The 13,298-nt window shown below is 35.2% G+C and overlaps 1 protein-coding gene across 1 annotated transcript; it reads left to right on the top strand.

Moving 5' to 3' along the window:
- Nucleotides 1-578: 578 nt before the first annotated feature.
- Nucleotides 579-10,974, top strand: LOC128204777 (uncharacterized). Its single transcript, XM_052906182.1, has 6 exons — nucleotides 579-652; nucleotides 8,118-8,234; nucleotides 8,711-8,848; nucleotides 9,711-10,070; nucleotides 10,298-10,577; nucleotides 10,869-10,974. The coding sequence occupies exons 1-6, from the start codon at nucleotides 601-603 to the stop codon at nucleotides 10,972-10,974; spliced, it is 1,053 nt and encodes a 350-aa protein (XP_052762142.1). The 5' UTR covers nucleotides 579-600.
- The last annotated feature ends 2,324 nt before the right edge of the window (nucleotides 10,975-13,298 follow it).

Genomic DNA, 13,298 nt, shown 5'->3' on the forward strand with positions numbered 1-13,298 from the left:
TTATCAAGTCACTCGTCCTAATACATGATTACATTGATGAGATCATATCAATGATATATACCTAATAGAGGCGAACGAGTGGATTTTAAACATATATAGATTTTATATCTTACATTACAAAAAAAATATTTTTGCAACATATTTAATTAATTGTTAACTTTCAGTTTAAAAACGCACAATATAGGTCGATGCATTTTTATAAAATTTTAATGCATTGTCATGTTTAACACCTGTTTGACTTTAATAATAAAAAATATATCCGATTTGGAGTTCAATTGCAAAATGACAGTTTATATTATCTGACACTATCTTGGAAATCAATCACATAAGCTGGCGGCTTCCTCTTTTCAGTGGAATTTATAACTGTCAGTGAAAAAAAACCCTGAAACATAATCGACTTTTCACACAGAAATCACTGTATTTTATCTTGTAAGATTAACTCAATGACCAAAAATCTTATCAATATTCAACTTAAGTATATAGTTACATCCTTACAATGGTTTATTAAAACGTTTAATCAAAACTTGAAATATAAGTTTTTAAAGATATATAAAAATTATAATGATGATGTTATGAACGAAACAGGATTTTGTTAATACAATGTTCATGTTTCGAATATGCTCTGTTCTTTTACTGGTTCATGCAGCTTCAGGTAATGTTTTATCATTATTACTGTTGTTATTATTGTTATTATTATTATTATTATTATTATTATTATTATTATTATTATTATTATTATTATTATTATTATTATTATTATTGTCATCGTCATCGTCAACATCATCATCATTATTATTATTATTATTATTATTATTATTATTATTAGTATTTTTATTATTATTATTAGTATTTTTATTATTATCATTATTATATTATAATTATTATTATTATTATTATCATTATTATTATTATTATTATTATTATTATTATAGATAATAAGTATACATGCAATATAGTGGAATGCGGCTGTATTAGTAATGAAAGCGCTAAAAGGCGTTAAAAGGATTTTTACTTTTTCACAATTCTGTTCACCAGCAACAAAAATCGTTTCCCAAAAAATCTTTAGAGTGCCCAAACTGTAACCTGTAAGTGCAAAATAGGTAATGATTTTTGAATACAAGTAGCTGACTTCATTATAATAGCTGATTAACCAATACGAACTAGGCTTTATGCACATTGCTTTCATCTCGCAATACTAGTGCTAGTGTAAAGGTAATTAAATCAAACCCGACATCGGCTGTGGACCATTGGAATTTTTAGAGTAAGTAAAATAAGGCAGGTTCTTTTAGTCAACACATTTCAATTTTCTGGGTGATTATCAAAAATAGTTTATTCCCATCGGTTCCTCATCAAGACTTATTTAAGTTTCTTCGTCTTGCTTTCACATTCACACTAACGAGGTAATCTAATGAACTTATTTATTTAAAGTGTTTGTTAATTCGTACCATTCTAAACCGTATAATCGTCTGCAACCTAAGATGACGGTGTAGACGGTAATAGCAAGTTATGAAACGTTCCTGATGTCTGTTATGACACAAACAGTGTAATAAGTAGCCTGCCTTTATTTGAATGTCGTTGAAATTTAATGGCACGTTATTTTTTAGATGTTAATACATGGCGGAGCTGGTCCGTTGTGTGATAATTCGCCCGAGAAGTAGACTTAAAAATATATTCCATTTGAGTGTAAGTTTTCTCATCGTCGTCAACCTTAAAGATGATAGGAATACATATACAGTTTGGGAAAACTTTACAAATTTGTAGTGAACTTACAAAAGAAGTAAAGATATATGTATTAAATAGCGTTATTATTAGCCCCCTCAATCGACGGCACAGCTTCACGATGTATTAACCTCAAAGTTAGAAATCCGCTTTACTAGTCGCGACACTTTTGTTTTTCTTTTTCATTCTACTCATGTTAAGCTTAGTTGTTATTGAGATGATAACAATTATAACTTTAACATGCCTAGATAATTAAACGGTGATATATGTTCAAAACATATTCGTTTATGATACATACTGAAATATGCTAACATATCGGGTATTGCGTCGGTCTCTTTAATATTTTGTTATTTCTAATAGATAAAACAGAATCAATTTCTGGTACCTTAATATAAAACGCGGAAGACTAATAGTAGCGCAGATTAGAATCAGGAAGAAGGGCATTAGCACATGCAGTTGACATACAAAAAAAAGCATTGACAAACATAGATAATACCTAGCGTAGGCCGAGCGACGTGTGCGATTTTTAGGCATCGATCGGCCTGATGAGGTCGGTAAAAGATTGCGCAATATGACGATCACAGTCACAATTTAAAGAGACACCCCCACCCCCACCCCGACCCGCACACTGCCATGGCCTGTGGGGACGCCGACCGGCGATAGACCGGGTTTCCTGGAAATGAGGTTGAAATTTTAGCCTGTTTATCGGCCGGTGTCCGGCAGGCACACGTCCGATGTCCAGCTTATGTCCTTGTGATAACCCAGCGGTATCCAGCGGGGTGTCGGTCAATTCTTACAGGCCGTATGGGTATCTGTAGTGTGCCTGTCGAATGGTTAGCGATCAACAGCTGCGGTCCAGCAGCCGTTTGAAGTTGTTTGGATGAGGATATGTAGAAACTCATTCATTTCGACCTTTCTCTCGGATAAACAAGAAGACAATCAAGGAAACGCTGTTGATAATCCACGGCGCTTGCGGGCACCTGCAAAGCGCGTACGAGTCGGCCGATTGAGTGAGAGGTTGGCATTTGTACGCTACCGCTAAACCTTGTTCTCAGTGCAGTGTTGGCTGGAGAAGAGAGGCATGCAGAGTTTTGTGCAGTAGATGGAGATGGTGAATTCGACCCTGGTTGATTCGCATACTCTTTTAAGGCCAGTACGAAACCCTCATGGTTGGGATGATACCCTTAAGTCCTTCACCAGAAGTGAACCCAAAATGTTTTACGAGCACCTTCAACTAGTCGGCCCGCGCATCGAAAAAAAAACAGGGTAAGCAAGTTTTTTTATATTAAAAATGACTTCAAAGGGTAATTTTAGTGTTCAAACTATAGCTAATAGTTATGTGCACTGTTTTATTTTGTAGTGCCAGCGCCCTTGTCAGCAGGCTTGAAGTTAGCCAACTTCCTTAAGCTTACTGGTAACGGGAAACTCGTATCACTCCCCGGCGATTGCGTGCTGCACCATACCCTTCTTCCCTGAAGTCTGCCGAGACATTGTCGACGAGTACCAACAGGAAGTGTTCAGCACCTCTTCTAGCCGACCAGTGGCGGATGGAGGCCCATTAGCTTCAAGACCGGTGTAACTGTACCAATGCGTTCGGAGCAAAAGGTGGCAAACACGTCGCCATTAAGAAGGCAAAGCAGAGTGGGACTTTCTCCTACTGCTACAAAGGATTCCTTTCCATTGCGAGCCTCGCTGTCGTGGAAGCCGGCTGCAAGTTCATGTGGGCTGAAGTTGGCTTCCCTGAATCTGACTTGAACTGTGAGATCTTTAACATGTCCTGGCTGGAACATTTGATCTTCCAAGAGGACGATAAGGTTCCTCAACGACGACAGAGACACCTGAATTTGTCGTGCTTCGACCGTTTTTTTGGCAATCAATTTGCAATACGAAAGGCCACACTAGGTTTTAAAAGCAACTCAATGCCCGTCCAATTCCCCAAAATATCCGGTACCCACACGGAGTCCCGTAGGGCCCTGACAATCTTGGTGCCAGGAATCAACTTTCTTATGAATAGATTTATTATTTACACAGGTTTACATGGGTATCAAGTACATGATTGCTAATGCAAGCGTTTATGGTATTGTTTTTGGATGTATGATATTAAATAACCATTCGATTAGCTAAAGTGGGACAGTTATCTTTATCACTTGAACACTATCAACCGTGTATCTTGTTTGCGAACATACTCAAGACGTTATTTTATGTTTTTTGGCTTACATTGATTAGTCGATTACTATTGAGTGTTCTACATTTAGAACTTGTGAACAGCTTTTATTCGTTGAATCTGACAAAGGTAGTTTGAATCGGAGGAGCGGCAATAGGTGGACATTTAAACACCGCGACACTTAAAATTAATGATTAGGCCTAGTACCTGGTGATAGGCTGAAAACGTAGGTTGGATTCTTGTAAGTTGTGTGCGGGTCATGCCGATGTAGCAAAGACACGTTGCCAATGCAAATTCGGCTGAGATCTGGGCGCTGGTTTTCATTGTAGCCGGAGTAGAACTATAATTTAGGAAGGCGTTTCGTTTAAATTTTTTATTTGACTCGATTATTCTGTCGATTGAATCTATGGCACAACTTTATACGAGTGGTTCTACTTAAAGCCTAGAGTCCTGAGGTCAAATAATATATCTCATATTTAGAATGTAGTGAAATTGACAATAAGATAACCGTTCTATATTTGTAAATTGATGCATAAACGACATCAAAGAAAACACTCTTTAATATGGCTGTATAATACAGTAATTATCAATTACCATTAAATTACAGAGGAAAAAAAATGGGTCTGAAAAAAATCGGTATTAGCGGGTTGGTCGTGAAAAGGGGTGGTCGCATATAGGGATTTTACTGTACGGTCTTATGACATTGTACTAAGGAAAAGGTGCAGTTGATTTTAAAATATACTCATATCTAGTTAACGGCACCATGAATATTACAACATTGATATACAATAGAAACTACACATTTGTAGTTTGCCAAATTTGACTAATGTTGATAATCGTTTCCAACACTTTATACCTGTATTCTCAACATTTGCTTTTCAAGAAATTAATTCCTCTAATTGAAACAAAAATAACATTAGCGCTAGAAAAAAATACGTTCACAGCAGTAAATGATAAAAAGGGCATCTTTTTCAAATGTTCATTTTGACAAAAGTATTAACTGGACGTGCTCTGATGTGTATGAAGTGCTTTGCTTTTCACTAGATTATTCATTCATTAAATTTGAACATTGTTTTTTAAGCAAACAGTAGTCAATCATTGGGGTTAAATATGCAAAGTTACTTGCAGACATGTTTTTTTTTTATCTTGTTACGAGCCTGAATACCGTTTGACATCATGAAGTCTGGTTTTTTTTATAAATCTCACCAAACTTTTAGATACGTTGATGACATTTTGAGTATGGATAATCCATTATTTACTAAAATATCAAGTTAATTATTTACCTTTCAGAATAAAACACATCTGATCAAGATGCTTCGTTTTTATATCTTGAGCTTGGAGTTACAGCTGGGAAGTTGACCATCAGACTTTATGACAAGCTGGACGGTTTTAATTTTAAATTTTGTTAAATATCTTTTTTTCAGACCGCGATGTTCTTATTTCCCCGTCATATCGAACTACATTTCGCAACTGGTTATACTCTCTAGAATATGTCCGGACGTGGTTGAGTTTTGTTCCCGCTGCTTAACTGCTTTACTTCTAAAGAATGAATTTAGATATCATCAATTAAAGTATCCCTTTTTCGAAATTTTTCATTCAGTATCATGACATACATAAATTCAATTTCAGTCTTAATTCCATGATCATAAAGGGTTTACCCATCATGGTTTCTATGTCGATATTCTTAAAAGAACTACGTGATCTTAAATGCGCCCCAAAATAGCGTTTTAATTTATTCAGTGTCCTTTCAAATCCTTTTTTGAACCGGGGGTAAAACGGTACTATATTACATGATATATGTCAGTTACTATCTTAGAACAATAAATCCTGTTGATCTCAACTTTCTGTGACTTTGATTAAGAACTATTATGACACTTTCACGACAGAATTGAGCGTAAGATTTTCCTAAGTTGTGCACTCATTGCGGGCCGGGGCCGCTACAGCGGCCCGCTATATTTAATACGTGGTGAGTAAAAGGTTTATGGAGACTTAAGAACTTGGTTGAAAATATACGACTCTTTTCCCTAAAAAATCAAGTACTTTTGAGCTGAAAATGCAGACACAGTCAATTTTTCCCTTGAATACATGAGTTGTCGTTCTTACCATAATGGTTGTCTCGTCATTAAATAAACGGTGTTACTTTTGACATTAATAATGTAGACACAGTCTATGTCTTTACAGAGTTGTCTTTCGTACGTTTGTTTTCGCAACGTTTCTGGGCACGTACTAAAGTGCTGACGAGTTAGCTGACGATATAGAAATAGAGTAGAGTTGCTGACCAATTGCTGACCATATAGACAAAGAAGGAAAAACAATAAGTTTTGAAATTAAAGATTTTTTAAGACTTATTTTGTTTAATTTATTTTATATACTCCTTAAAGTGTACGTAAAGACGGATGCTTGTGTATTTTTATCGAAAATGGCAGTTCATTAAAATGAATTGAGTAATTTTTTTTTCGGCTGGTTTGGTGAAAAGATGAGAAGATATCACGGATTAAATTACTTTTTAGGTGTTTTATTTACAATTGTTTGAATCAATTATTTTAATTGCAAATGTAGCTTTAAATGTTAGCCCCACAACTTGTGGAAAACTATCTGCACTACATCAAAGAACGATCAAAAGAATGTTGTTTGTCAATCCATTATTGATCATTTTAATTAAGAAATGATTTCTCTTTAATCTGTTGTATTTTCGAAGTTGTTTTGTGGAAAACAAGGCAAACGGTTGCTAATGAAATGTTCATGCTATGTAAAAATAAATAAAGCATGAATCATTAATGGCTAAGTATGTGTCATCTTTTCATTTTTATTTATTATCTGTATTTTACTGAGTCTACTAGGCAGTTTTTTTTAAACATTTATCAATTGTTGTATTGTCCTGATTTGCTTTTAACGGAAAGAAGAACAAGAAATATCACACATAGCTCTTAAGGCAAAAATGTCAGGTTTTTTTGGGGTAAAACCCCGATCAATGGACCTCTGGATGTAAAAACAATTTTCGGGCTAGGTATTATTGTTGTAATATTTGTTTTGTTTCATTTATAGTCGTTCGCATATATGTATATTTCGATGTTGGAGTAAAACGTGTCCAGTGAAAAAATGGCAGTGTTCAACTGCCACTTGCTTTATATAAGGTCCGTATTGCAATTGAACTAATATACTTTATCTTAAATTAAAGTTTATAACATAATTATTATATTGTGATGACCTTTGCTTCAGTTACTTCAGTATGTTTCACCACCTTTTTTGCCTGATTTGATAGTTGTCGTCCGCGGAATTTTATCTCCGAGCTACAGGGTAATCATGAGACCGTTTCCAGAACAATGATGCCATCCAAATATGCCTTATATATAAGAGACCGTTCGTAAAAAGTCTTTGATTCATTTCGTTTGGACATCGCGAAGAATATTTGACAGCATTTATGTTTAAGTGTCATTGTATTATCTTTTCATTTTGTTTTCTCACTGGTCTGTACAAGGTGCATGCATTATTAAACTATATGAGGAAATAATTTTACACCTTGATTTTTCTGAAATACTTTTAAATAAGTTAAACTTATATTCAAGTTTTACTTTATTTTTCATATATATAACATATTATCCTTACACTATTGTTAAGTGTCCGTACAACTGTGAGTTTCTGAGCATATTTTCTAGTTTAACTCTAAGTGAGTGTTTTCATTGACCGTTCCAAGGCGGTACTCAATTTTTCATCAATTAACCACTTGTTTCATATGTATTTACTGTGTAATCTTTGTTTGTGGCTATTAAATAGTACTGTTTGTACATTGTTGTTAGATGTTCAGATAAGTGTTAAGTGGTGTGAATTTAAACTGGTATAAACCCTGAGAAGACTCTCGTTCTAGTGAACTCCCTTTGCACTAACCTTTCCAAGGTGGTTATCCCATCATTTCGTGATTAAACCTATTTGATACGTGTGTGGTCGGTTTCTCGTTTATTGTCGTTAGGTTCCTTACCTTGTTTACCTTACCTAAACTGTGTTTATACTTGATTTTTTGACTTTTGTCCTTGTCCCTGAAGTTTCCATTGTGTAACTGAAACTGGAAAATATAACTAACCTGTTAAGCTGTTGCGAAGGGTAGCTCCAATCCTTGCTGTCAATTCACAGTCTAAATCGAACCGAGACTACATTTTGTAAATCCTTTGAGGTACACTGCTTTCCACATACTTTTCTATTACTTAGTTTAATAGATACAATTGTTGGTTTATTGAAGCCGCATCACCAGAGCGATGGTGTGAATGTTCTTCCGCGATAGACGGCTCCTGCTATGGGACTTGTCATGATGAGGATAATGTTGGAATTACCAACGCTGTGACAAACTCTTCCATTGGTAAGACGGAATGTTTTGTCTTCATGAAATACATTTCTATATAAATTTATTTTTTGTTAGTCTAAATGTTCGATAACGATGAAATCGTGTTGCACCTGGCAACAGACGTTCGTCGTATTTTAAAAAGTATTCAATTTACTTTAACAAATATTCAAAAACGTTAATATCAATGTTGTAAACACAACTATGGATCTACGTCTAGTAAAAGTGGATTGAGTCATTTTTTTGTTGCTTATCTGAAATAAAACGGTAACTTGAAACTAGTCGTTGTATGAATTTCCATACAACGGCAATATACAGTTCCGTATTTTTTGTCTCACTGTCCAGGGCAGGACAAAACTTAATGCCATTAAAATTGAACTAAAAGAAGACACATGGTTATATTCTACATTAAAGATTTTAATTTTAACAGTATCTTAATATGTATTGTGTCACTTGATAATTACACTTGTATGCTTGTTTCAAAATGCCTATAGATGAAGGGCAAGAAGAGTATACGGATATGATGGCGCAGCTACGAGAGATGTCAGGAATAAAGTATTCTACTACGAACATGAAGAACAAGCCTCATTGCAATGGACCAATTTACCGTTTCAACTACACTTGTTTACAGCGTAAGAATACCATTTTTTAAATTTCAGATTTCGTTAAAAAATGAAAAATATTAAATAACAATGCAGACATAAATAAACAACAACATTAATGTTCCCTAAAGCTCATAAAGTGCCGACAAATCACGGTTTAAAGTGTATTTAGTCTCTTACTCAACTAAGATAATTTTGTCTTGCTTAAAATCACGGTTAAGTGCTCTTTTTCAACAAGTTTCAGTCTTGCTTTGAAATCACAGTTTATAGTGTATTCAATATATTGCTCAACTAAGCAAGTTTCTATCATGCTTACAAAGCACGGTAAAAGTGTATTTAGTATCTTTAAAGTGTATTAAGTATCATTCTCTTACTCATGTAAGCAATCTTCAGTCCTGCTTACAAATCACTGTTTAAACTGTATTCATTCTCTTAATCATCTAAGCAAGTTTCTGTTATGCGTTCAAATCACGGTTTAAACTGTCTTCATTCTCTTACTCATCTAAGCAAATTTCTGCCATGCTTACAAATCACGGTTTAAACTGTGTTCTATCTATTGCTCATCAAAGCAAGATTCTGTCATGCTTACAAATCATGGTTTAAAGTGTATTTATTTTCTTACTCAACTAAGCAAGTTTCTGTCATGCTTACAAATCACGGTTTAAAGTGTATTCTATCCATTGCTCATCTTAGCAAGTTTCTGTCTCACTTACATCTTGTCTGACTTCGATTGAAGTATAAAGTACGAATCAAAATATATTGATATGATTTCAATTAGATTTAATTCATATGATAAAAATTAACACTTTTCAGAAAATACAATCTCGTGGAGCATGTCATCTTCGTTACATTTTGTGCTACGGTATATGTGGAATGCCTCTTTCCTCTTTAGTTGCAGATATCTCCTCGATATGCTCAAGCGAGACCGTGTCCTTAACGTTGAATGGTGCAATTTGGACAAAGAGCTACCCAGTAGCCTCAGATGCTGATAGGAAATCGCGATACTGTACATGCAATTTACATATAAATGCAAAGGGATTCAAAGTGATCAAGTATGATTATAACCTGACGAATGACCAGTCGTTGAGGTTAACGTTTTCCAATGGGTCAACATATCAGGATTGGAATTCTCCGTTCAACATAAATGACGTTGCGAATGGAAACAGCTCTCTCAAAAATGCTAACACAGATATCACTGTACATTGGGCAAATCCGAAATTGGAACAAGAGCTTTTCTACATTGGATTTGAAGGTTAGTAAGTAGGAATTTTAAATTTGGATGTGTTAGGCAGTAGTGTTGATTAAACAGGTTCTTAAACTTAATTATTTGATGATCTACAGCCTAAATAGTATTTGTCATTGAAGAGTATTCTCTGCAATAGTAATTATTATCAGTCAGTTTGAATTTACTGGCCTTGTTATGGCGCAATACGTTTTTCACTACCGACTATACGTTTTTATATTCAACTATCTTTATAGTCACAAATGGTACAGTGAACGTCACATGTGAAGAAGGTGTCATTGTGGCTCCGTCAACAATATCATTGCCAACCAACAAGATAAATCCAGCCGCCCCAACAGCTGCAACGAACGCAAATACATCAACAGTATCCATTGGCAACATTACGTCGATAGCACCAACACCAGCTGTTCAAACAGCTGCATCGAACACGAAGAAAGTGACAGTTTCCAATGGCAACATTTTTTCAATAACATCAACATTATCGATATCTTCTAAGATCGCTTCTAGTTCCATTAGGTAACTCTAATGCAATGAAAACAAAACATATCCCCGAGTAGATACATATATACGTATAAGGTCCGACGCGAGCCTTCCATGACGTCATTTGGACATGCGCAATCTTGGAATAAATCTTGGAATAAATCGGGCCCTGTACTACTTATATTGACTGCTACAATATCAGTAATATATTTAGAAGTTGTTACAAACCTACTGCTTTTTGATAACAACATTTTCGATCATTTGGACAAGAACGTAAGATATTTCCTTTAAATATGATATTTCTTCTCTGTTTCTTATATTTATTAGTTCGAGTCTGTCAAACTCTTCAATTGAGAAAACAGCTGTTGGTGAAAGTACACGGGAAACATCTGAGCAACCTAATGAGAAGAATAGTAAGTATCAGATATTGTAAGAGGGGCGTTGTATATATTTTCGTTGATGGTGAAGGAATTAGTAGACCCCCTTCCAACTGTTGTTTTGACTTCACGCGGTTACAAATTTTGAATGTATATTTAAGTTACATGCTTTCTCTCCTTATATGTAATTTTCCTTTTACAGAATTCCCATGGTACATCATCCTTATAGTGGTACTGCTGCTAATCATCGCTGGTATCATCATTGGCGTCATTTTCTGGAAGAAGAAAAAAAGGGTATGATAATATAAACCAGATTCGACATTATGTAACATAATATTTATTAAGTCATATTTATCAACTTTAGGCAATACATACTGGCATGAAAAAGAACGCATATGAACATTTCCGCTAAAACCCAATTATCAATTGCATTAACATTTTAGACACATGTATAAGCTGTGTCATGAAAACGCTACAAAATGTGATCAGTCAGGTATCTACAGTGCAATGGTTACTTTACTTGTGAACGTATCTTACGAAAACAAGTTGTCAATTTAATCGTTTTTTGTCGCCTTGATTTTTAAATGCAGCAAATCGTATCTTAGCAGTGACCTTACATTTGCACACTATTAATATTCCATTCCGTATAATTGCAATGTTATGGCTACTCAAAGACGGATATGAACGAGTGGTAAGGTTGCTACTGCAGGGCGTCAGACAAATACATTGGACACGTGTGTTAAACGTTCATCAGACGACCATAAGTCACCTCTGGAACCATCTTCGGTGGTCTTCTTGAGGCCGCTCAAGTATTCAACGTCCAAGCGTGACGACGATTAAACATCACTATAAATTCGCCTTGCTCACGTACGTATCGGAGGAAATGGTAGCAACCACCGGATCTCTCGCGATACTCTGAGGAATGGTCCGGAAAGGATACACTTTACAAAGGTCCTCCCGTGACACGTCGGCAAATACGCATGAATTGGCTTAACCGGCATCGACCTGTTCTTTCCCCTAGGCTAATGTGGCAAAGCATCCATTTTATTAAGACAAGTCGAGGTTATCTTTGTCGGGCTGATAGGTATAAGAGAGCCTATAGAAGAAACGTGAATGCTGCGATGACTTTTGAGTGGTTGAGCTTGGAAGGTTAAGATGCGGCTCGCTTATGATCTGGAGCGGTATTGCTCATAATTACCCTCTGGTAATAATTGATGCCAACTACAATGCAAAATGCATACAACGGCACAGAATGGTCTAACTCTTTAACATGATGACATATTATTGCCATAAACAACGTCAACATTCTTGAGTGGCAAGCTTATAAGTTGATACTTTTCTCCCATAAAACATTTACGGGACGATCTAGAGGTAAGTAAGAGCAGGTTTGGCTGCAAAAGAAGCTACTGATACAGACCGATATTTAATGCTGAAATGTTCACATGTATCGTACGAGTTAAAGGTTTGTGAAAAGCACGTGGTTGCTCGTGGTATATTCATTAATTGTGGATCTTTAAAAAAGGGTTAACTATTATTCCTTCAAAATAAATATCGAAAGTACAATAATAATATATTTTTTATATCAGTATATTTCATATGCGTTTCTGTTTCCTGGCAGTTTATACGCGGCGATTTCGTGACTTTTATGAAAACCATCGCATATTTGAACTGTCATAATGATCATAATCGTGAATGTTTTTCTGTAACGTATTTTGTTTTATTCAGAAACAACAAATTGCACCGATTGATGTAAACAAAAACCAGCCTGCATGTGACACGGTGGCAAACACGAAAGCGTCAGCATTTATGAAATCGCGACATAACAAAATAGCTAACATTAACGAAGATAATGCTGGAGTGAGCGCACGTGATGTCGATATATAACAGCAGAAGAAATCCAAGAAAACTATACTGAATAGCATTAACGTTAACAGAAACACACGGACAATTCTTCAGATGAATAGGTGGATTATGTGATTAGACAAAAATTGAGAACCCAATGCCCTCTTATCTTATTTATTCCTTAAATTTTATATTTCGCGGTGTACAATGTTTTCATTTTGTGATTATTTATCGACATGATTTGGAAAGTGTCTGGGAGGTCTCGTCAAATAATAAGGTACAATGAAGGCAAAGGAATTTGCGCGGGGATGTTATATTATTCATTTGATTATTCTAATTGTTATCTCTTCGACAAAGGTATTTTCACCTGCTTTATTATATACGTTATCTTCGTTTATCATGCTACCTATATCCAAGATGTTCAAGACTTCCTGTTTCTCATTCAAACTATATGCAGTTGTGATTTGTTTTTTTTCATGTTCGATGACAGGTCATAGATGAAACAAACAAAAGCGTGAATGAGATCCTGCTTAAACCC

The sequence above is a fragment of the Mya arenaria genome, chromosome 10, assembly GCF_026914265.1.
Source record: "Mya arenaria isolate MELC-2E11 chromosome 10, ASM2691426v1".
NCBI classification, from domain to species: domain Eukaryota; kingdom Metazoa; phylum Mollusca; class Bivalvia; order Myida; family Myidae; genus Mya; species Mya arenaria.